The sequence below is a fragment of the Fukomys damarensis genome, unplaced genomic scaffold, assembly GCF_012274545.1.
Source record: "Fukomys damarensis isolate Sample0158 unplaced genomic scaffold, DMR_v1.0_HiC HiC_scaffold_1, whole genome shotgun sequence".
Taxonomy (NCBI): Eukaryota; Metazoa; Chordata; class Mammalia; order Rodentia; family Bathyergidae; genus Fukomys; species Fukomys damarensis.
Genome location: NW_022900913.1, coordinates 24,292,317 through 24,318,371, shown reverse-complemented (window position 1 = coordinate 24,318,371; position 26,055 = coordinate 24,292,317). Strand labels below are relative to the sequence as shown.

General features: G+C 46.4%; 1 protein-coding gene across 1 annotated transcript in view; it reads right to left on the bottom strand.

Moving 5' to 3' along the window:
* Window positions 1-3,974: 3,974 nt before the first annotated feature.
* LOC104849116 overlaps window positions 3,975-26,055 on the bottom strand; it is a 32,084-nt gene continuing 10,003 nt past the window's right edge. Inside the window, exon 4 of the mRNA XM_010605413.2 lies at window positions 3,975-4,380. Coding sequence (XP_010603715.2) covers window positions 4,145-4,380 — 236 coding nt within the window. The 3' untranslated portion in view covers window positions 3,975-4,144. The remainder of the gene's footprint in view (window positions 4,381-26,055) is intronic.

Genomic DNA, 26,055 nt, shown 5'->3' with positions numbered 1-26,055 from the left:
GAATTCAGAGTCCTGCTACTTCCTGAGTTCCTCGAGCTTTCGTTGTGTCCCCTGTGAAATGGGACTAATAACTGCACCTGTTTGTGGGGCTGTGGGGAGGATTTAATGATAAAAAGTTTATTAGAGAATTTGGCAACAGTCCTAGCCCAAAAGAGACTGTCAATAAATGTTCTCAATGTTAGTATTACTATTATTAGTATTATTATTATTATTTTACTACACGTTTTAGGCAGTTTTTAAGTTTATTCAGGTGACAGATGGGAGCAGAGTGCCAGTTTCATAACACTCAACAAACAGTTATGGTATGAATGAAGCAATAATTCAAGAGTAGAATATAAGAGCCTACAAAAGCCCTTCTTTTGCAAAAGTTCCTACAGTTTTTTTTTCTGCTCATTAATCTCACCTCTGTTTCAAAAAGTCTGTGTGAACTTAGGAAAGTCATGCAATCTATCTGAAGTCCTACCTATAAAATTTAGATTAGTATTAGATCATTCCCAATGCCCTTTGCAGGCCTTCACTTGGAGATGGAATAATTCTCCATGAAAGAGGGCGAGAGCCAGGCCCCACTGGATATCAGGCCACAGCAGGGAGCAACAGATGGGCAGCTGCTCGCTGCGCTACTCAGAGAAGGGGCTGGATTGTTCTTTGTTGGGGGTGCTGTCCTGTGCAGTGTCACATGAAGTGTGATCTAGAAATTTGGTGACTGTTTAAATTAAAAACTGTATTACAGCAAAAGACACTGCCATTAGTCTCCCTCATAATACACCCCTCACTCTGAACACTTACTATGCTGGCCACTTTCAGAAGCAGCTCTGACAGTCCTTCACAGTGTCTTCAGTTTTGGTGACATGGCTGCCTTGATGTCCCAAATCCATTCAAAGTGTTTTCCTTTAATGGTCATTTGGACTTTAGGGAAACCCAGAAGTCACCTGAGGCCAGATCTAGTGAATAAGCCAGTTGAGGACACACTGTCATGTTTTTACGAGGCTGGCTTTCTGTTGGATGGCACTCAGCAGCATTAGCTGTATTTCTATCAAGCTTCGTGAAGACACTCACAAAAGGGGGCTTCCACAACTGCGTCAGAAAGCGCCAAGAATGGTAGGATCAGTGTGTTGCAAATGAAGGGGAACATTCTGGGTGGGATTAATGGTAATATGTCTTTGTCTGTAATAAATTTTTAAAAATTTAAACATCCACCATACATGTGGTGAATCATCTCTTCTTTGTACCAGCATACCTGGCTTCTTCTCACCACATATCCCCAGTGAAAACCTCTCTAGACATTGCCAGATGTCCCTGGGGCAAAATGGCCCCAGGGAAAAGCCCTTGGGATAAAGGTGTTTTTCCTTTACAGACTCACAGGCAGGCAGGACCCTAGGGTCCAGCTCCAGTCCCATATGGGGGTGGGGTGAACGCTGCACCCCTGCCTTGGTTGGCCTGCTTTAATTTGTATTGCAACAGCAGCAGCTACAACAACAAGGAGCTCCTACCTATTTCTGCCTTTTCCCCTAGCTACTTCTACCTTCCCACCTCGTCCTTCATTCTCTACTGCATTTCATTAAAAAGCAGGCTCTTCAGAAACAACCAAGCACTCACTGCAGAAGTGGAATTCTTTTGTTTTCCCCAGTCTATCATTAGCCATATTTGCCTGTAGATAAAATTGATGTTTTTAAAGCTCATCTACTCACAAGCCCAGAACATAATCCCCTCCTGGGTCATCACTATCCACTGATGACATTACGAACAGCAGGAGACCCAAACTCCACAACCCAAATGATCCTGACATGCAAATATGTCATAAAACCTCAACAAAGGCAGAAGGCTGCAAAGGCTTTATTAGCAACTGAGCCACCGTTAACCAGAAAGACCTGAGGAGCTTTCCAGGCAATGGTCGAGGCTGCCTTGAGTCCAGAGTTCTGCGCCAAAAGTCCAAACGCCTTCCCAGGAGGCAGCACCACAGCTCAGAGGAACCAAAAGGAGAGAATGAAGTTCTGGCAACTTCCAAATGGCTCTCTGTAAATGGGGATCACAAGTTATTGTGGTCATCAATTCCTTCCTTCACACCAAAGCAAGGTCCTACAAAGACTGGACCCCAGGCCTCCAGAGCTGCATCTGTTTGACTAGAGCAGTGAACACAGTTCATTCATTGGAGAACGCCCTGCTCTCCAGACTCCCCTTTCACCTTCCACAGCAGGGTCAGCATCGTTTCTCAAGAAGCACCAGCCTCCCAGCCTCCTGCCTCTTGATGATCCGAGCTGGGGAGCCATACTTGTCCTTTGGGGGTGTGCCAGGGTGGGGCAGGACTTCTGTAGTGCAAGGAGGGTTCCTGCAGGGGTGGGAAGGGCTCCCACAGTGACCAGCAGGACTCCTGCAGTGGCAGGGAGGCCTGCAGCAGTGATAGAGGACTGGAGAGGACTGCTCAGGACACGCGAAGACACAGCCTGTCTTTCCCACTGCCCCTGCTGGTCTTCCCCACTCAAGGCCCTTGCACTTGCTATCCTTTTTCAATAGCTCCCCTTCCCTCAAGCTGGAGTCACCCTGTTGTCCCTACCTGACTGACACCTCCTCATCCAGGCTTCTGCTCACTTTCCGGAGCAGCCTTCCCGGACCATACTCTAGCAAAGTCCCTTCCATACCCTGTAGCCCTGAACTTGCTTTTTTTTTTTTTTTTTCCTTTTGTCTTCAAGATGCACTTCACTCCCACTGTAGTTCCACTGTATTTGCTTTGGTTGGCCTGTTTCTTGTGTCCTCCCCCCGCCCCCCGCGCCCACATGAGGGCCATGCGGGCCAGGGATTTGAACATCTTGCTCACCTTGCCATCTCTAGGGCCTAGAAGGGTGCCAGGCACACAGCAGGTGCTCTCTCAATATCTGGTGAATGAATGGAAGCCTGGGCTTGAGCTGAGAGATCACAAGAAGCACAGTAGACTGCCTGGGTGGCAGAGGCTGAGAATCCCCAAATGGCTGCTAAAGGAGACAGGCTCTACCTGACCTTAAAGAATTACCCCACACCTTGGACACTCTGCCTTCAGTCTGCACCTATGTTTATCCTCACCTTGAAACTATTCTCTTGTGGCATATTGGCCCAGCCCCTAGACTGGCGTGGGGTAGAAGAGAGACAGACAGCATTCTGTAGAGAGCCACTGGGGTTAGCGTGGTCCCGGTTCCTCATTCATCCTGCCAAGTTTTTTCTAAGCACTCAGTTCACTGCTCTATTTTTAGGTAACTCCGGTGGTAACCTAAACAGTAAAAACAGCCGTCACCTCATAAATGCAGGATCAGCAGACCCCTTGCATGTATGAACTTGTCAAAATAATTGCAAAAGTCACTTTTCCTGGAGACCATTAAAAATAATTAGTATGAAAATAGTTTTTTGAATAAGGAGATAAGTTTGGCTGCAAGGGAAACATGCTCATTTCTTATAGCCAAAAATTAAAACCCCATGTTCCTTTCTAAGCTCCTGCGACTGTTGGAACAGGAAGATGCATTCCATGATGGCGTCAACCCTGGAGGATTCCACACTCCACACTCCAGCTTCGCCGTGGAGACTGAGGCTGGCTGGACAACCATCTCTTTCTCTTCCCTGGATGAAGAGGACACTGTTCCCAAGGACAGCCTCTGCCCTGATTTGGGTGTTTCATTCCTTCATCAGCATGTGGAAGCCTTCCTCATCTATTCTTTTTTTCTTTTTTGGTACCAGGGATGGAACACAGGTCGTTCTGCTTGCAAGGCAGGTGGCAGCACCACTGAGCTAAATCCCCAGCCCTTCCTCATCTAATCCTTACAAACAGACCCTCAGAAACAACTCACGAGACCTACTGCAGGAAGCAAAAGTTCAGGCTTCTGAACTAAAGCAGCCTGGAGCCCCGACTGCCACTTCTCACCCCAAGTGCTGGGGCACTCCCCTCCTAGCTGCTGGGCGGCTGTCGAGGCCTCTTTCTTACTCCCTCCTGTTCATATGAATTCCTTGCCCTCTCTGCTCTCTAAATGCTGATGTTTATGCCATTCAAGCCTTACATTTGATTAGCTGAAGTACCTTCCATGGGCTCTCAAACCCTGATAAATAAAAATCTTGCTTTGACTAAATAGAAAAACAGAATATGTACCTGCAAACTGAATTTGTGCGTCCAGTAAAGGCTCTTGGGTCAAATGCTTCTGTCTTCACCCAGTGGAACACTGTGTAGCCAGAGGAAGGGCGAGGTGAAGCGAGGGATAAGGGCAGACACAGGAAAGGGCATCGCAATGCCGTGAAAGAGACACAGAGCGGAGCCAGGTTGGAGAGCTGAAATCAAGCTTAGGAAGAGAGGGGAAAGCAGAACGATGACTCCTTCCAGCACATCCGGGTCAGGTGTCTCTCTTACGAGCCCGTGGAGCACCTCTCCTGGTAAAGTTCAACATCAGGAGCAGCAATCAAAACACTAAAATTCCACATATTCCCAAAGTTGCAGATGGTCCCCTTCTATATAGTGCATAGCCATCATATCTACATTTCCCAGCTCCCTTGCATCTAACCAGGGCTACATGGTCAGTTTTCACCTATGAAATGTGACAGGCTGCTGTGAACCCCTTCTGAGCCAAGGCATCTCCTAAATAGATGCGTCTTTTTCCCATTACCTCTTCCCCTCCTACCAGCTGGAGGCAGAGGACCTGCAGCCCTAAGAGACTGTGGCAACATAGGACGGAAAAAGCCTCTTCCCTGAATCCCCACTTAGAGGAGAGCCACCATCTGTCCATGAGCTCCTGCCCTGGCCTGCTAGCTGGAAGAGAAGTAAGCTTTTGTCATGCTAAGGAAACAAAAAATCTCCACTAAAACTTGAAGATTCAATGGTCACTGTGGTATCGTTATCTTTCTCTAGCCTAGGTGATATTTTCTTATTTAATTGTAAATAACCTCCCCTGGATGGTAGCAGTCACCACTACATCATCAACACCTAGAAAAGGTGAATGTTAAAGGACCATTTGTTGAATGAGAACAGTGCACTTTGTTAGAAGGAGAGCTCAGATTCCCATGAAAGAAGTCTCCTTATTTCAACAGAAGGCCATCACACACTTGCACATGCACGGATCCAAGCACACGCACCCTCCTATTTCCACACCAATGCCACATACAGTTTATGGTTAAACCTGATCCTGCTGTCCTGTGATTCAGATGACAGTAGAGACCATCCTAGGAACAAACACTTCAAGGCTCTGCTACCCAGCATGGGTATCGCACAGAGTCAAATACCACAAAAGAAAATTGGAATAGGAAAGAAAAAGTCATCAAGAAAAATAGTCCAGATTTCTCATGATCTCACCCGTGAGTCAGATTTGCGTTTGGGATAACAACTATCCGAGCAGACCAGAACAGTCTGCCTGCAAGATGTCGGCCTGCCAATTTCAACAGCACAGAGAAGGCATGCTTCTTAAATTGGCTTAAAAGGACAAATCTAGTGCACTTGCTTATTTTTTTCTTTAAAAAAAATTCAAGGTGAAACAACCTCTTATTTAAAAGTAGATGTCTTGGAAATTAAACCATAATTTTTTATAAACACTGAACACCACGTACCTGTGTCTTGGCACATGAAGCAGTGGGGGAAAGTCCTATGAGAGACTCTTTTACCATGTGACCCTTACAGCCAACTCACCTCTCTGGGCCAGACTTGTTCATCTAGAAACTTTGAGGTTAGAATAGATGATCTCTAAAGTCTTAGGAAGAAATCATTGTCAGTGGAAGGAAAACTAAATTTTGTATGCCTTGCAAGTCATTTAATATTCATGGAACTTATTCCTAACAGAAACAGGACTTTTTTTTTTTATGAGTAGCTTAATTTAGAGGAATGTATTCATCCAGGACAGAAGCGGAGGTCCAAGCCACTGTGCCTGTGAGAGAATCTTCAGCAGTGAGAGGCAGGGAAGGATGCTCGTTCTCAAGTAACAGGGAGGGCTGTGGTCCGAGTGTCTTCCCTCCCCCAAATCCTTACGTTGAAATCCAAGCCCCAAGGTGATGGCATTAGGACGTGCGGACTTTTGGGAGGTGATTGGGTCCAAAGGGTGAAGCCTCGTGATTGGATTAGTGCCCATGTCACAGAGACCCCAGAGAGCTGTCATGCCTCTCCCACCCTGTGAGGACACAGCAGCTCTCTGGGGTCTCTACAAAGCAGAGTGTGGGCCCTCACCAGGTACCAGATCTGCAGGCATCCTGATCTTGGACTTGCCAGCTTCCAGAACTGAGAAATGAACTTCAGGTTTTCACAAGCCTTCCAGAATATGGTATTTTTTATTGTAGCAGCCCCCAAATCCCCTAAGACAGGCAATATGTGGATTATGGAGCTCCAACTATGTTCAGTATTTTCTTCTCCAACTGTGTGTTGGGATATTCCTAAAAAGACTGCAGGAATTATTCACTGTAATTGCTTCCTTCTACCTCTCCTCCGGTCTCAAAACAAGTGAGAGGCTGGGTGCGGATTAGAACGCAGTTCTGGCCACAGTATTAGGCCTGCTGGTCTTTGCTCCTCGTTACCCTCCTCCCTGTCTCACTCTGCACCTTCTACAATAACAAGAAGTGCATTTTTGCCTCTGGACCTCTCTGTAAAAAAAGGATGGATGAAGGAGCTTTGTATTTATATCTTTAGGCTTGGGAATGATTGCTAGATTTTTAATTACTCCAGTCTTGCCTGCCCCGAAAGCCCCCAGGCTGAGCAGGCTCTCTGAGTGTTCAAACACCGAAGCTAGGATCAGGTGAAAGGTGGAGAAAGTAATCATATACCTTAGAGCATAGACAAGGATAGGTCCTGAAAATGGCCGCTAATGAGTGCTATAAAAGTAACTACTCCTAGGGCATCGACAAGTAGAGTCTCTACAGCTTGGATTTCAGATTGTGACTCACCTGTCCCTCTGCACTTCTTTCTGGTGAGTGTCCTAGGCTGACTGGTTCTCCATGGTGATGCTTATCACTACGTTAAGCCGAACCCTGGTTTCTACCCAGAGAATGTATTGGAGGCAAAAAAAATTAAAATGTGGTAAATATTTGCATACATTCAAGTTCTCCCAAAACCTGGCCATGCCCTTTCTTTCCAGTTTGTAAAGGAAAAGCTAGGGTGGACCCCTCAGCCTTCTTCATGAAGCAGGCTGCTCTCTGAGCAGCAGCAGGAGCCTCTGAAATGAGGACCTGCATTTAATTAAAAGCTGTTCTGAGTAAAGGGAAGAATTAACCCTTTCTCATTCATTTCTTTCCAAGCCCCTGGAGGTGGTGGCCTATAAAGAAAATTACACTTGGCATTTGTAGAAATGGAGAGAAACCGTAATATGCTAAAACAGGGAAATACTTAAAGAAAACTCAGGCTCTGACTTGAAGCTCTGAATCAAAGAATTGCTCCTTCTGTTATCCTCAAAGGTTTAATTGTACCAATGTGGGTATATGGTTGACTGCATGCTATTGAATTGAAGTTTGTCTCTAATGCCAAATGGAAGGCAGTGGCTTACTAAAAAAGTAAATAAATAAAAATAAAACAAAAGTGGGCTTTAGGGATCCCAGGACTCCAATAGAGGTCGGACTACCCAGCTGGAGCACCTTAGAAAAATTGCCTGAACCTCTACATTTCTGGTTCCTCATCCATAAGTGAAGGTAAAATCTATTAGGAAGCCTAAGTGAAATGATGTAGACAAAATATATTGAGGAGCTTGTTAGCCGCTGAATGAAATCTCAAGTTGGTAAAGGCATTAAAAGTCACCCAGCCCAATCCTCCAGCAGTAAGAGGGCTCTCACAGGCTCTCGATGCAGTCTCTGTCACTTTGAGGCAGGTGTAATGGCCAGGACATTTTCCCCAACCTGTGCTCCTTGTCTTGCACCTCATTTCCATGCTCTGGCTCTTGTTGAGGTTTGGGGACCAGAAATAAGTCTTGGTGATCCTGTACGAGAGAGGCATTGGAACACTTTATTTGGTCACACAAAGCACTGCAGTCGCAAACTTCCCATGTGCAAATATAAGGAAGTACAAAGAGGCAAGGAGTGAGTCCAGATTTCTCATTTCAGGGCATGGATGGCTGAGCAGGGGGAAAGAGAAGCTCAGGAGGAGATGGCAGGTAGGTACCGGACATTTGAGTCATAGCACAGAAAGGTTGGAGTGGAAGGTACAGGCTTGGTAGTGATCGGCACATGGGTACTGGCTGTGGTTGATGTGCCTCAAATTGCCCAGGATGGGGAGTTGAGAACATCGGCAGCTAAGAGGCAAAGTATAAAATTCAATCAAAAAAGCAGAGGGGCAAAAAGATTGGTACAAAAATTAATTGAAGGCCTCCATGGAGAAGAACTCAGGAAACCCAAGAGAAAAGATTATGACTAAGTATTAGCCTGAGAGGTGGGAGGGGAACCAAGAGAGAAGTGGTGTCAGAAGCCGGGAGAATACTGTCTCATAAGAGAGCACTGGCCACACCGTTTGCCTTGAGAAGCTCCTGGGGGATAGATGTAGGCGCACTTCACTGGGGGAGAGAGAAGGAATCAGCCCGCACGGTCCACCAAGCAATTGGTAAGAGATCGATGAAGCAAAAATGGCCAATAGAGACCACTTTTTCAAGAAAGATGCTTGTTAAGGATATAAGCAGCGTTAAAGAAGGAGGAGGTTTGAGCTGGAGAGGAAAGACTGTAGAGGCAGAGGAATTAAAGACAAGGGGATTGTAAAGAAGCAAGAGGGGACACCTTGTGAGAGGAGGGGGAAATGTGCGCAGAGGCAGCAAGGAAAGGGTGTAGGCTGGGTGTGCCTGGTGGAGGGGAAGAGCTGAGTTTCTACTGTTTCTGTCTCTGTGAAGACAACAGACCGACGGGGACGGGGAAGCCGTGTGCAGGAGATGGAAGGGAGGGAAGAGTGGGTACAGATGTTGGAGAAGGTGCTGGGGTTCTGTAGGGAGCCTGTCCGCCGGCCTCCCAGCCTTGGCGTGATGTACTTAGAGGCCATTTTGTCTACGCTTGCTCCAACCCAAATGGCTGGGTGGTCTTTTCTTTCATAGAAATGCTTAGCAGCCAGAACACAAGGGTGGCCAAAAGTACTTTAGTGTAGAGACTTTGTAGGGTGGGGGCAGCTGAAGGAAAGCAGGTAGGGAGGTATGGTATTGGCAAAGAAGCAGATAAAGTGATGGTCCAGGGGGTATAGGCTGGAAAAAGAAGGACTTGGCAGGCAGCCACCGTCTTTCCTGCAAATGTCTTCCCCCCACTTTCCTGTCTTGAGCTCTTGCCTCCGGAGATGCCACTTTACTCCATGTTTTGTCCAGAGCAGCACACAGCAGCCTAGCTGCGTGGGACTTGTATAGAGCTCAGTGCTCTGTTTCTGGGACCCTCACACCTGGCAGACATATACTTAAGGGGCACCTCACCATGTTAACGTACGTTGATCACCTAGTCCAGAACTGCCTAAATCTTTTCCACAAAGGTTGCTCTTAAAATGGGCTCCTGGCCATCCCATGACAAACACAGTTGGCTTTTTCAGACTGAAGTGCAAGATCTTCACTTGAGCCCCCTGGCTGACTTTTGCAAGACTTGGCCTATCCTGCAAGTCCATTTAGACTCTGATTCTGGTGTGAAATGAGGTCACTGTGCTTCCGAGATCTGGGTCATGAGTGAATGGGATAAACATGTCACCCATGACTTTATTCAGATTGTTGGTTAACACATTGAACAGGAGAGGATAAAGCCACAGGAGCAGAATAAAGCCACTGGCAGAACTGTGCCTTTTATTCTCTCTGGGCACAATCCGCCAGTCCCTTTGTATGGTCATGAGCTGCCATGTGCACTCCTGCTCTTTGGCTCCCAGTTTTCCTCCATCTTACCTGCAAAGACGCCATGAGAACCTTCCACACACCTTGCTGAAAAGTCCCGATACACTATGTCACCAGCTCCCCCTTGATATACGGGCCTAGTAACCTTACCCGGTTGTATAAAAACACAATGTCCTTTTCTTTCTGGATCTCATACATCTACAGCCAGATGGAAATCAGTTTATGACATTTTACAGCTTTATAACATTTTCTGTCTCACCATGACATCACTTTTCCCTAAGCCTAGGGCTTCAAAAGGCCACAAAGGTGTTAAGAACTTAGTTTCTAAACCTTCCTCAACCCTAGGGTATCGGGTTCCCTGCTGAAATGAAGAATGTTAACTTGATAATGAGACTGGAATAGAAAGTCATTCCCTCAAACAGAGAGAGGGGCCCTGTAAGGTAGCCCAGTTGCCATGTTTTGAAGCTTCCTTTCAGCAGCCCAAAAGGCAGCTAAAATTTTATTTTTTGAATCCTATCTTAAAAATAAGGCAAAATGTGATTGTATCTGAGTTTTTTTAAAGTACATCAATTTCAAACAGGGTATGAAAATCTTGAGGTTTTAAATCATATAAGCTATGTATTCAGTTGCTTTAAAAAAAACCCATAAAGTGAGAATGATACAGGCCAATGATAAGCCAGTGCGAAAAATGTCAGGGCTTATGAAGGATATAATCCCTAATTCCAACTAACAAGGGACATCTGTCCCCTACGCAATGCTCCCGAGACGATGTGGCCAATGCATTAAACAAGAGTTCAACCAATCCATCAACAGCTGTTCATTTCTTGCTTCTGCGGACACAAAGAGGCAGAAAGGATGGCCCAGGGCCCTCAGAGAGAGAGTGGTCCAGTGGGAGAAGGCATGACAATCAAGACAATGTCAGCCAAGGGTTCACCAACCAAATCAACGGGGCTGGATACCAAGTGCCTGAGCCAGGTGCTCTGAGAGAGGCTGCAGGGCTGGTGAGGAGAGCAGGCTTTTTATAAGGGAAGGAGACCTCACCTGGGCCCCAAAGGATGAACAGAATTCAGACAGTGGGCCATGGATACGGAGGAGAAATGGAATAAATATGCAGCTGAGAGTGCATTCAGGCAAATGGAAGTCCAAAATTAGACACATTCAAATCCCCTCTCTACTTTTCAAATATGAAAACCAAAGTCTGATGCTCAACTGGGAAATTAACAAGGAACACACTTGTCTCGGCAATGCAAGGCCTGCGCTGCCTCCTCGGAGGTCAGCCAAGGTCACACAGAGATGAATGACCACTGCACTCACTCTAACAAGATGCCCCAATTAAAACCCGAGGATGCCATCTAACACAGCATACATTTCATTAAAACCACTCCCTGCAATTTAAGTTTAGAAACGGATGGATTTTCTAAGAATGCAACAGCATATGCCAGGGGTAAAATTTCAAGGAGAAAAAGCAACGCAGAGTTCCAATCATGAAGCAGTGGTTTGCAATCCTAGCTTCATATTAGAATCATCTAGGGAGTCTTCAGGAACTACCAATGCTGGGGCGACTGTCCTCATGCCAATTAAATCACTGCCGGGGCATCCGAATTTAAATTTAAAATACCAGGGATTCTAATTCACTCTCTCAACAAATATTTTCTGAGTGCCTACTATATACCAAGCATTGTTCTAAACGTTGATGACACATGGTGACCCACACAGAACCCTCCTCCTTCCGAAGACACTTTCATCAGTTTTACATTATAATCAGAAGCAGGCAGAGAAGCAAATTAAGTCAGTAATATATATGCAGTCTCTAAAACTGACAGTGTGCTAAGGAAAAAAACTAAAGCTGAGAAGGGACTACGACATCTCACGCTGGAGTAAGTGGCACAGACTTTACCAAACAGGACACTGGAATTGAGGCCTGAAAGAAGTGGTGGGGGCGCTCAGCTCCATGAAGGAAGAATACCCCGGACAGAGGAGCAGAGGTGTGACGGCCCTGAGGGAGAAGCCTGCCAGTATGGCTGGAGCTGAGAGGGAGGGAAGAGCGGTGACCTCAGAGGTAGAAGGGCAGGGGAACGAGAGGGCCCAGCAAGGGTCTGGCAGGCTATGTAATGAGTTGAGTTTTTAACTCTGAGTGAGATGGGAAGCTGCTGGGATGGTCTCTGCAGAAGTGTGACATGAAATTATCTGTATTTTACAAGAATCATTCTGGCTGCTCTGTTGAGAATAAACTAGAAGGTGGAAGGGGAACGGTTAGCATTTGGGTGACTCCTAACATAGTCCAGCTGAGAGATAAGAATAGCTTGAGTGAGGGAAACGTGATGAGCAATAGGTAGATCCTAGATGAATTTAAAGGACTAGCCAGGGATGAAGCAACCTGGAAGGTACGAGGTGGAATCAGGAACTTGGTTCTAGATGCGGAAGTCCCAGATGACCACTGGACACTGAGGGGCGATGTCAAGTAGGCAATTAGCTGCGCAGCAGTACAAGAATGGAGGTCTCTGGGGTGTTCCTGGCTTATGGATGGCAGTGAAAGCCCATGAGTATGACTGACATCACAGGTAGTAATCACTGAAAGATGAGAGGTCCAAGCACTGAATCCTGGGCCCTCTAGCATTGGTGACAGGACAGAGAAAAGAAGTGACCAAGAAAACTAGAAGGAATACTGGCTGGAACACGTGGAGGGTGTGATGCCCAGGAGCCAAGGCAAGGAGGATTTCAAGGGTAATGGAGCCCTGAACTGTGAGTGTTAAATGCTTTGAAGGATCATGTGAAAGGCTCAGAAATGATCCCTGGATTTAGCAAATGCAGACATCCTTAGTGACGTTCCTAGGAACAATATGTAAGGGATGTGAGGTGGATAACCACTTCTCTACAGGTCACGTTCTTCTGGACTCAGCTTAAAACGTGCATTGAATGTCTTCCTTACTAGAACCACAGTATTTAACACACAGCAAGTCTCAGCATTTGATTTACTGCATGAATAAACAGAGTTGTACAGTGTGATGTTCTATAGATAGTTCATGAAATCACCTGAAGTGATTAGGGTGTAAAATGGAAATCATTTCATTTGGAAAAATAATTGATGGAGGGATAATTCTTCAGATGCTTTTATCAGAAGACTCATTTTCCTATAGATCCTAAGTCCTAACTGATGAGCTAGGGATGGAGCTCAGAGGCAAAGTGCTTATGCAGCATGTGTGAGGCCCTAGGCTCCATCTCCAGCACTGAGGAAAGGAAAAAGCAAACTGTCTAAATCCTAACTAGCACAGCTTCAGACTTCCCATCTCCCACGTGAGAGTATACATTCTACAGGGCAGGACCATTTCAGACATGGGATCTCCATAGTTAGAGATCTTCTCTCCCACCTAGACATGTTTGTCTGACACTAACTTCATTCATTAAAAAACACAACGAAACAAAATGGGTCTACTGTGATCTCATACTGCACCGGGTTTTTGAGACATAGTATCTCACAGGATATAATCTATGCTTGAAAAAACTCCCCAGCTTATAGTTTTTCACCCTCAGCTGATATCAGCTCAAGATGAGACTTTGGCTTTAGACTAGAGTTCACATCCCTAACCAAACCCACTGGCGATGGATCACACTGTTATATGGCCTGGATTAACTCTGCCCTAGAAATGCAGGAGCAAATATGCAAAGGGGGCCACTTTCAAGTCCCCCAAAAAAGTGAGGCTCAGGAGACTTACTATATTCTTGATGCAATGTTTCCTCCATTTTTCCATCTCTGGCCCAGAGGATTATTAAACAGCTTGATACATCTGATGATTCAAGGCAATCTAAATTATCTTTATTCCCCATGCACAGAACATGCACAGAATATATATATATATATACACACACACACACATATATCTTTTCTCTATGTGGCATGTGCTAAATAAATATTTATTGAGTGAAAAAGAAAGACAAGTTAGTTTGAGGGCACTGAGGACAAAATATAAGCTCTAGGAGAGAACGAAGTGTGATGTTGAGAGGAAAATACTACTTCCGTTGAATGTTTGCTGAGCTTTCACAGCTTTCAGTGGATTTATGGGAAGCTACCCACCTCCCATCTGCAGGACCGTCATTGCTAGCAAATCTTACGTGCTGTGTCAAGATAAAGATGGGGGTTCATGGTTGAGAAAGAGCTATTAAAGCATAGTAAAGTCCAGGGCTGGGGATTTAGCTCAGGGGTTCCGTCGCTTACCTTGCAGACACAAGGACCCCAGTTCAATCCCGGTAAAAAACAAACAAACAAACAAAAAACAAAGTAAAGTCCAGCTACCCTGGTGTGCGGGCTCCAGCAAGCATTTTAACCAATAGAATTCAAGAAGGCCATCTCGATTCCACCCGAGAACTGCGGTGAGTGGCGAGATTCCACATGAGACGACAGCATACACAATTCAACATGGGCTCCAGTAGGCCTACCCCCACCTGCCCGCTAGCAGGAACAACGAGCAGCTCCTTTTTGGTTTATGCTAAAAATACAGGGTACTACCAATGAGTGACACTTTACATGTACAACCCTCAGGCAAAGTTCTAGTTATCATAGCAAACCCCACTCACGACAGCAGAGGTGGCACACACGACGTTATCAAACGCCCTTCCCGAGTCTTGCCTTCCTGCAGGAAAGCAGCTATGTTTGTCAGGTACACTAATAAGCCATGATGGTCCTTTCAGTGAATAAAACCCCAACTAAGCATGGACATTTTCACAATTACTATTTGCCTAAGAGTGTTCTTGTTTTGTTTTTTGTCTGATGTTTACTTACCAGGATGCTTACATAATTAATACTCAAGATGGACCTGATGTGTGAAAAAAGGTCTCAACTGGTTTACCCTTAGCCCCAGATACTCAGGAGGCAGAAGCAGGAGGGGATCATTTGAACTAAACAGAGTAAAACCTGGTGAAAGAAAGAAAGAAGAGAGAGAAGGGAGAAAGAGACAGAGAGAGAGAGAGAGAGAGAGAGAGAGAGAGGAAGAGAGAGAGAGAGGGAGAGAGGGAGAGGGAGGGAGATGGAGGGAGAGGGACAGAGAGGGACAGAGAGGGAGAGAGAGGGAGAGAGAGAGGGAGAGAGAAGGGAGAGAGGGAGAGAGCCTCCAACAAGGAGGAAGGAAAATGCCTGCTTTCTCTTTCTCCCAGTCTGTAACCTTTAAGCACCACACTTGTCAAGAAGTCACCCTTGGCTAACTTCCAGGATTGACCCAAAGCTGGAGAGGGAAAAATGGACCCATCTTTCAGCAAGACCCAACAGGGAGCCTGGTTGCCTACCAATTCAAAAGTGAAGTTCATGTTCTTGCCTTAGGTCTCTATCACCTGGGAAGAGTTGAGGAACAGAAGTTCAAACTACAGCAAATTATTCATTTGTAAAGAAAACCAGGCCTCCTCTGAATGCAAATTAACACTACCTTTGCATATGAAGACTGAACCTAGTCCTCTCTGCCTTTCATTCTCAAGGTGGATCAGAAGTCATTTTGAGTCTTAAAACCTCAAAGTGGGAAAAGGAGAAATTAACTTCTTAGCTTGTCAAACTTAAGTCTCAGGCCACACTTTTGGAGGAACGTACAGTGGGAATCTGAACATTTCTTCCCTGTGTATTAACAGTCCGTGTCCCAGGTTGATAAGCAGGAAAATGAATTAGAGAGAGCTCAGAGCTCTGCAGGGACTTGGGGATCCTGGGTGGTTCCTACTTCTCAGAGACTCTGTATGGAACATTGGTGGAGAACATGGGCTTAGGAGATAAAAAGCTCTAGATTCAAATTTTTGTTCAACTCTGAGATAACCTCAGGCAGGTCACTTAAACTTTTGGAGCTATTTCCTCATCTGAAGAATACGGGTAACTGGGAACCGTGCCTGAGACAGTACATAAGCCAAATCTGTCCAACAACTATTTATCATCTACCACATACCAGGTACTGTTGTAGACACTTGAAATACATGAACAAAACAGTCTTCACAATGAAACTTACATTGCAAAGGTGAGACAGGAAGTCGAAAAGAAATAAAGGGCTCTATTTCAAACAGAATAGGTGCAAGACATGACAGAGAGCTCTGGAGCTGCCATCTTGGGTTCATGGAGAAGATGCCTGTGAGAATTTGAGGGAGGATGCTTCTAAAGGAGCAGGACCCTCAGGTGAGACAGAAGTTGACATGTTCTAAAACAGGGAAGACAGCGCATCAGGGCACACAGGGAGAGCAATGGGTGCTAAGAGCAGCAGGCATGGAACCTGGATCACATTCAAATAGCAATGATGAGAAATCACCAGTTTTAAGCTGAGGAATGAAACAATTTGAACTCTGTTTTTAAAAGACCCTTCTGGGTCAGAGGGGAGAAAGGAATGAATAGATAGAACATGGGAGATTTTTGGCAGTGAAACTTCACTGTATGATGCTCAGCAGTGGGTCCATGACGTTACTCAGAGAACGTACAACCAAGAATGAGCACTGATGTAAACGATGGACTTTGAATGACAACAAGGTGGCTCCACAGGTTCATCATTTGTAACAAATGTAGCACTCGGATGAAGGACGTTGAAGTGAGAAATCTCTGTACTTTCCTCTCAATTTGGTTGTAAACCTAAAGCTGCGCTAGAAAGATTAGTCTTAAGAGGAGAGAGAGAGAGAGACAGAAAAAAAAAAGACACTATGGCTTCTCTAAGGAGAAAAGACTAAGAGTCAAGAATGTACAATGTACTCAGGGGAACCAGTTAGAAGACAGTTGCAGCAAGGGTCCAAGACAGCGCGGCAGATACTCAGAGTAGCTGCAGGGGGCGGAGCACAGGGTAGGAGAAAATCAAGCGTGGTCCCTAGGTTTAAGGGGGTTGGGTGGATGGTGGTGCCATTTATTGAGATGGAAGGAGAAATGTCACTTTGGTCATGTTTGGCTCGAGATGCTACAATACAAACACATGGAAATGTTAAGTAGGCAGTGGAGCAGACGAGTTTGGAACTCGGTGAAGAGGCTAAGGCATTTGGAAGGCAGCAGAACAGAGCTGGGAGATTAGGCCTTGAGAGACTTGAGATTTCTCTCTTAGGGAGAACAGCCAGAGAGGAGGACCCAGGGTCATGCCCTGAGGCAACATCTTACAGCCTTAGTATTAGTTGTTATTATTTCCAACACATTAGGAAGAAGAATGTTAGCCAACTATTGTCATGAGAACCTTTTTATGCATCTACTCTCTCATCTTGTTGTCCATTCTTACCAGTAACAATCACTAGGCGTATTTACTGACAAGTAACAGAGAATGGTCATCAACAATGCAAAGTGTAAGCCCAGTGTGGTGGTGCAAGATTGTAATCCTAGCACTTGGGAGGCTGAGGCAGGAGGATCATGCAAATTCCAGGCCAGCCTGGACTACATAGTGAGTTCAAGGCCAGCCTGAACTATATAGTGGTACCTTGTCTCACAAAACCAAAAACAATGTAAGGCATACAGACAGGATGCTGTATTTAAATCCCAATTCCATCAAATTCCAGCTATGAAATCTCAGACTTTGCTTAACCACATTGCACTGCTATTTCTCCATCTGCAAAGGGGGACAGAATGGGCTCAACAATGGTTCCCCCAAAAGATATGGACATATAAATTAAGAATTTTTTAGATGTGATCATCTTGAACTATCTGGGTAACTCCAAATTCAATGATGAAAGTCCTTAAAAAAGACACACAGAGTAGAGATGTGCACACCCAAGAAGAGGCATCAAAGACAGCAGTATGAAGTCACAGCCAGAGACCAGAGTGAAGCAGCCAGGAGGAGTGTTGACAGCTACCACGAGCTGGGAGAGGTGGGGAAGAATTCTCCCCTTGATCCTTTAGAGCTAGAACGGCCCTGCCAACAGCTCCATTTCAGACTGTGAGCTCCGCATCTGTGAGGGAATAAATTTTCTCCTTCTCTTTTATGAAAAAAAAACAAAAACAAAAAACAAAAAACAACACTTCATGACCAAAGAAGAAAACAACAGTCGTTATTACACTGTGTATAATGATCTTCAAAGTAGTTACTTGGTACAAGACATAAACCAAGATTTCTACAAAAAAGAAACAAGCAAGCTTTTCAATAATCTAAGATAAACTAGTAATATAAATGAAACCAATTAGCATGTATATTTAAATGTTTTTAGAACGTCTCCCTACTTCCCATTTATCTCACTTCTATTTTGCTCTTTCTATATATGAAAAACTAGATAGTTTGTCATAAGAGAAACCACATCATATTTGAGCTGTGTGTCAGACTTATTCTACTTAACATCAAGTTCTCAGGTTGCATCCATGTACCGACGAACACCTCAGGTTTTTTTTCTCTATGGCACCACAGTAGTCCACTTTACTGCATTATTGTTGGGAATGTAGTACAAGCATTTCGGAATCAGTGTGGAAATTCCTCAAAAAAGTAAAAATAGAAATTCCATTTGACCCAGCTATCTCCCTGTAGGTATCTTCCCAAAAGAGTTAAAGTCATCACATTACAGGGATGTAAAGATCTCGGAAACAGTATGTGCTGCATGCCCATCAATAGGTGAAAGGAGAAAATAAATTTCACTATCTTAACATGTTCACAATGGGGCTGTCATTCATGTCTTATTGTTCGGTGGCCCACATGCATGACTGTCCTATTGGGTGGCTTTTTATTAATTTTATTAGCAAAAAGAATGATGAGTGATTAGACCTGTTTGTACCACCAGGGGTACAAGCCGCCCAGTGGGACAGTCATGCACGTGCCTCTGGTGGCTCAAGCCAGTGAGAAAGTGTGAAGCCAAGTTTGTGTTAATTTGTTACAGCAGTCCTAGGAGTAATAAAGATATCCAGCTCATGGGCTGTTAAGAAAATTAAATGAGTTAGTATGTAAAAAGCATCTAGGACAGTGCCTGCCAAATAGCAAACAATGAAATCCTCTTACTTTTTACCTGGGTACTGGGTATTGTGCTGGATCCTGAAGAGCATAGGACAAAGTCAGCAAATCTTCTGGGATGCTCAGGATAAATATGAAACTTGGGAAACAGCAGGTGAGGGACCACGCGCACCTCCCAGGTGCCAAGCATTGCTAACTGCTGCCCACAGAAGTCACCACGGTGAAATCAGTGAGCCTTACATCTGTTCGGGTTTTCAGAGATGAGTAGCAGGTGAGGAAAGGGGTCGACACAATCCTTCCCAGGGCCTTTTCCTCCTCACACAGTCTCACTGCTGCTATCTCGTTAGAACCCATGCTGAAGAGGACACGTGGAGCACATTTTCTGGGTTCAGCTGTCTCGTCTTTCAGCCTAATGATACTGGGAATAACGTGACCAGGGCGGGGTAGGAGCGCGTGGGCAGCGGCAAAGTGTGGAGGAAAGCTATGCCAAATTCGTATGCTGAGCGATTTTGTCATAGTATTTGCATGGCTGCTTTAGTCTTGGAAGTTAATTTTCTTCACCAGGAGACCTATTTTAGCACAATCTAGTTTTGCCCAAATCTCTATAACGTACACTGTGCCAATGTGGGAGGGGGGCAAAACACAGCTGAGATCAGACATTTTATAGGTGTCCATTGGCCAACACACAAAAATGTAGAGTTTATTGACATCTTGTTTCATTAAACTTGGCTCCATTCTCATCTTCTTCGGTGCAGAAACATAAATGTTGAAATACTTGGAGAGGGCTTGGGATTGTCTTTGGTTGCCTACATGCAAATCTAAGTAGTGGAAGGAACCACTTAATGTTCATGGTATGGCACGGTCAGACTGCTGAAGACACTTTTGGTGGCCAAGTCCCCAGAGCACTTCGGAGTTACTCGGTGTTTGAACTTGTATACACAACCCAAGATATTACAGCTAACCTTAAACACACTTGCTTCTCTATTCCCCAGAACAGTCTTGCAGAATATTGCAATTATAGTAACATCCCAGGATGTTTAAGCAGGATGAGCCAGGATGGCCTTTGCTGAAAGGGACAAGAGCAGGTGTTTATTCTGTCTTCCCCCTAGGAATCTCCAGATCTCCTGTGGAAGCCACTGTAGCCAGGAGCTCAGAGCTCTCTGGCACCCTGTCCCCTCCCACCTGCCTCCTGCCTCCCTCCCCTACTGAGTACACCATGATCCAAAATGGCCTCTTTGCAACCCTCCTCCCAGTTTAACTTCTACTGCCTCGGTGGGAGGCAGCGAGGGAACTGACTCTGGATTTCCACAGAACTAATATACCCCCTGCTCATGGTGGATTCCTATTCTGCATTGTGTGAACGCCATCTTTATTTTTAGCGAAGCGCGATGATCACTCCTGAGGCCAGGACAACAGGCTGTGTGTGTTTTATCTTGGGTGATTTGGCTGAGGTAGCAGAGTGAAGTCTAGTGCTTGCTAAGCCAAGTACAGGAGGTGTCCGAGTGTTGATAAAAACGAGGCCAGGAGTGGCTAAGCTCACATCCATTTGCACTCCTGCCAAGCACCTCAAAGGACCTGGTCTGGGGCGCCATTCTGTTAAATACACCTCAGACGCCCCTCCTCAGGAAGCTGCTAAAACAGCACAGATCCTATCTGCAAAGAGCTAAATTTACTTCAACCTGAAGGCAAGTGATTAGATTAATACTAGTTCAAGGATTTGCAGATCCTTAGGAGCCTGTGGTTTTTCTTTTTAACCCCTTGTGGATATCTTGACGTTTCATACTGCTTCAGACAACGTAACTCTCCCTACCGCCTATTATGGCAAGCTTACACCAACTGTGTGCAAAATGAATCCACTTTCACTGCAGAGTCAGTGCCCCAACCCTTCTTCTCCACAGCCTCTTCCTGGGCCCTAGACTGCACAGTGAGCCACACAAACAGTCTGTGACCTAGAAGCAAATAACTCAAGGATAACTTCATTGGCCAGCTGTTCATCGCTATTCGGCTTCATTAGATTGCGCCATAAAGAGAATTAAGAATCTTTAAGATTCTGGTTTTCTGCCAGTTAATACCCAGCCATGTCACTCACAATGTATTCCTGGGGGCAAAGCAGCCAGGTCCTCCAGGATGGGACTGAGCACAGGGCAGAGGAGATGTCACTGGCGTCTGAAAGAGTCCACAGCCAGGGCTGGCCTCTTCCCACAGCTGGAGTCACTTCACAGTGTGTCTTCTCTGCACACTCGGTGCCTTAACAAGCCCTCCCTGAGCTCAGCCACCTTCATCACACCACAAAGGGCCTCTTCAACCACTGAGTTTTCAAGCTGTAAATGCTCTCAGTGTTTTCCACAACACATTTGTCAGTGGAATGTGAACGCCAGCACACAATCAGAATGAATCAAATGACCTACCTGGCTCCAAATCCTCCTCCTGCCCAGAATCCACGGGAAATGTATTCTTTCCTCCCTCCTCACCCATCTCTAGAATATGGATTAATATGAAATTAAAAGGTTAAAAGTTGTAAGTGCCATAAAAGGATCTATCACAATATGTAACTTGTGTGTAAGCACAAAGGACGACATAATCTAGACATAAAACCATACGGTGGAAAATAAACAATAATTTGAGAAAATTTTTCTATACTTCTATTTCCTTCAAAAACATCCTACACCTTTCTCCCAAATTTCATTTAATTTGGAACAATATTAAGTGTTTAGTAAATAAAGTTAAGTGCTCCTTTTTCTTCCTTCTTCTCTAATAATAAGTGAGAATATTTATTTAATCTTTCTACCTGCAATGAAAGACTCATTAACAAAGCACAGGGGATGTAGAGATGTTTAATTCTTCCTCACCCACCTGCATCTTGCACAAGTGGCACTGAAAGACAACGGTTCTTCAGATCAAGCAAGTGCAGGCTGTGACTCTAATTCTAGTTGCTGAATGGGGCAGGTTCTCTGCCTTCCTGGATCCCAAGCTTCCTCCAGTGCAGGAATCAGGAAGCATGACTGCTCTGATCCCTTCCAAACCACGGGACAGGGGTTTCACCCAGGCCTTTTCTGCTCTGAGCCCCACAACTGGTCGCTGCACAAGAGGGAAGTAAAATGTAGCTACAGCCAGCAGATGAAAAGCCAGGCATCCTGAGATATTCTGTGAAGTGGGAACAGGGAAGCAGATGGCTTAGAATGTCCAAAACTTGTCAACCAAAGCTGAGGGAATGCCTCGGTTGAGTCTGCTAACGAGCCTGTGTTCTATCTGCTTGGCTGTCACTGATTTTGGTGAGAGACTTAATCACTTCTCAACACGCTGTTCCAAAGGACCCACTGTGTGTCAGCGGCTGTCGGGGGCCACACACACACACACACACACACACACACACACACACACACCTCAGTACCTCTCTGCACCCTTCCCAGGAACAACTCTGAAGTAGCCATTGTACCAGTTTTACATCTGACCAAATGAAGCCTCTGAAATTCCAGGGATGAGCGGGAAGAGGCTCTGGGCACTGCTTGGATTCCAGCCCCTCCGAAGCCCTTCCAAAGAGCCCAGCACTGGATCCACCTCCCCAGCCAGAAGCAGTCCTTTGGCCCTGTCCCCTGCCAGCCTCAGAGTGCCCTCCTAGGTCTCAGCAGATGCCCCTTCCTTTTTGTGCAGACCCCACTATCCCCTTAGCTATTTCCCTGGCGCTGGACTGCGGCTCACCCTTTACAGTGCCATCCCCAACCTCTGCTTCCTTCTTGCCTTCCAGGGCAGGCCGAGGTCAGACTTTTTCTTTCCCTACACTCGCTCTTGATGGTCTCTGGCCTTCGCCCCACTGCCCAGCACCCCTTACCCGGCTTCTCCATTCTCACCACTTCTCTTGCTTACCAGACATGCCTGTGAGGGGCGCTGGAGGAATCTCCCGAATAAACCTTCCTTCCGGGCTGCCGCCTGTCCCAGAAACTCTGGATCATCGGTGACTTTGGTTCTGGAGCCAGCTTGCTATCTTGCTCATCGTTCTCCTTTATCCTTTGTTATGTGGCCCAGCAGCCATCCTTCACAGACTCTTCTCAGCCTGTCGACACTCTTTTCCTTCCATTTCTCTGGTGTCAGCCCTTCTCAGACTTTCCTGCTTGCCTACCTGTCCGCCTGCCTCTCTTACAGGCTTGTCTGCTTGGTTCTTCCTATCTCTGTGATACAACCTCAGCATCCTACCTGGCACCGGACACTTTTGTTTTTAATTTGCGGGGCAGGTGTGTGTGCGGGGGTGAGACAGGGTCTCACCATGAATTCAGGCTGGTCTTGAACTTGCTATGTAGACTAGGCTGGTCCTGAACTGGTGGCAATCCTCCTGCCTTAGCCTCCAGAGTGCTGGGATGACAGGCGTGTGTCACCACACCTGGCTGTGGGACACTTTCGAAGGTAGAAAGGTTAAAACTGGTGAGTCTCCAAGTTTGTGCTCTCTTTGAGTTTGGTATGGACCTTCTGTTGGGTTCATCTTCCTTGGGATTTCTTCCCTTGTGGTTGCACTGAGACAGACCTGGGACTACCTTTGCATGGGGATGTTCCTTACCATGATGGTCTGAGTCACTTAGGCCAAGGAAGTACCCCAAGCTCTGTGTTATCTTGTCCAGTCCATGACGCCCTTCCAAGTCAGAGTTCAGACAATACCCTAGAGTACAATCAGCCTGGGGTTCCCCTCTGCCTTTCCTCCTTTCTAACCTGGGAAGCTGATGGGCAACTGTTCCAGGATTACTTGGACATGAACACGATAAGGCCCAAGGCAGACTGATGAGCACACGCACAGGGGAGCCAAGGGTGGGGTGGTGTAAAGAAGAACTGTTCAACACCTCCCAGAGAGAGCAGCAAAGAGTCCTAGAAAAGGAAGAGGACCCTGAGCTGGATCTTGAGGAATAACTAGTTTATCATGACGATGAGGAAAGAAAGGATATTCTAGGAGCCAACCTCCTTCCACTGCCAATGAACAAAAATAGTTTTGTAAAGGCAAAAATCATCACAGGTCATGAAGTCTCTGCCTCTTGTCTGTCTGTCTGTCTGTCTGTCTGTCTGTCTCTCTCTCTCTCTGTGTGTGTGTGTGTGTGTGTGTGTGTGTGTGTGTGTGTGTGTGTTGGGTGGTAGAGATCTGAAGAATGCGTAGGATTTGAAATTATCCCACAGGGAGACACTGATAGGCTTTTCAAAGTGATATAACGAAGACTGAGAAAGAGAAGTCTAGAAGATCTCTCCAGGTTTCCGGTTTGTCAAATGTGAAATCCCCAAGTTTCCTACTTCAGTCCACTGAGTACCCATGCAAATAACCCACAGGTGACCTTTGTCTCTTCTGTTCAACTCTGACTAAAGTCCACACTCTGAGTCCACGGCTCACAAGTCTTTCCTTTCTTCCCAGCAGCTGCCTCCCACCAGCTCAGGCCTTCATCACTCCCCTCACCATCTTATAGTGAGAACCTTCCCACTGGACTCCAGTCTCTCATCTCTCCCCAGTCCCAGTTCTCCCTGAAAGGGCAAAGTACGACGTATCTGATCCTGACAGTGCCTCACATTGCCCTTCCGTCTGGAGAAACCAGGTTCCTCCAGCCTTGGCTCAGCCTCTTGCCCCATCGAACCCTGGGAGCCAACCTTTCAGCATACATCTCTTCTACCTAGGACATGGTCCACAAAGGCTTTCAGATGCTCTTAGTGGAAAGTAACTGCCTTTAGCCAGGTGCAGTCACTGATGCCTACAATTCCAGCTACTTGGAAGGGTGAAGCCGAACAATTACAAGTTTGAGACCAGCTGGGCAACTTAAGGAATGCTCATCTAAAATAAATAAATAAATAAAACCATAATAATAAAGGCTAAGGATGCAGGCCAGCGCTGAATTTAATCACCAGTACTGGGGAAAAATGAATTATTTTTCCTCCATACTCCCCAAGTGTTTTATTTGGACCGCACTGTATTCATCCAATTATCTCTTCGTTCCTTCAAGCAATAAACAGGAGCACTACTACATACCTCAGTCCACCGGTTTACATCATAGCTTTCCATAGATTTCTCTTGCTTATCCTGCTAGACTGAAGCCTAGGCAGTAGGAAGGGTGCTTCTTCCACCTATGCATATCCCCTGGAACCTCTAAGCCCAGCAAACCACAGGTACTCCAAAAATAAAATGATTGAAATGAATAGGGAAATTACCAAAGTTTCCTTAAACAGTGAACTGTTGTAAGTGCATGCAAAATCAATTTCAATGATAGATTTAAAATATGATTCAATATTTTTCCAAGACCACCTGCCACCTCCTGTCCTATTCCCCCACAACATACCAACTCCCCAACACTACGTGGCTTTTATAGGAGCAGTCGTTCTTGGCCCAACCTAATGGAAGAGAGTTGATGAAGCCAGGGGTGTGTTCTAAGGCATTCTATTCTACCCCCACAAGCAGACCTCCCACACCGCACCTCCCAAACTGCACCTACCTACCTCACTCCCACCCTCAACGCCCAGTAGAAAGAGCAGGGCCCTAGCCCGAGCCCACACACAGCAAGCTGAATGAGGAAGACCTCCCCGGAGAAGGCTCGAGGCTCCAAGGGAGCCAGGGCATCTCACTTGCTGCGGACATTCAGCGACCATCCCATAGTCTCCTCGGGATTTCTACAGGGAAGCACTCCGCTGAACGTTGCACTCAGCGGTGTCTGGACTCACCCGGTCCCCCAGCACCGCCCTCCCTCTCGCCAAACGTAGGTCTGGACTCCGGAATGCCCTCGTGCCTGTCATTCCGGTCTCTGCCACCAGCTCAGGCCAGACCTCTTCACACCCCAGTGTCCCTTATCAAGGTCTCTGCTGTTCCGACAGGCTGCTGAGGACAGGTTCCTGGCGAACTCCCGGCAAGGGTCCTAGGTCCTTTCCCTGCTCGAGTCAGCCTTGCGCTTTCATGGATTGTCAAGGATTAAGACTGGCAGCCCAAAGACTTAATACGTGAATGCAAATCCGAAATTGGGGGAGGGACCAGGTTTTGGGAAGAACTCGACTTCAGAGGGAAAGATTTCCCTACCGGAACCTTCCCCACCTCCCTGGCAGAGGCCAATACCCTACCCAAAGATACCCTTGTGCCCCGAGGGCCCCTTCCCCGGGCGGGTGCCGGAGACAGCGCCCCAGGCCGGAGTACCCGAATAACCCCACTCTCGGCGCCGGAGGGGACCAGACGACCTCCCCGGGATAAGCACTTCTGACCCCGTCCTTAATGTCCCCAGCAGCGCGTCTGCGGTCGACACGGTCACCACCCTGCTCCGTCCGGCCACCCCTTCCCCGGACCGGATGGAAGAGGAGTTTGTACCACCCAGCGCGGGACCCTGTTTGGGCGCCCCACTCCCCGCCTTTCAGGGGCTGGGATTCCCGCGCCCGATCTGCCACTGAACTTTCCCCGGCGCGTGCACATGGTCTCGGAGGTGGGTGCCCAGCTCCCCGAACCCCGCGCCCCC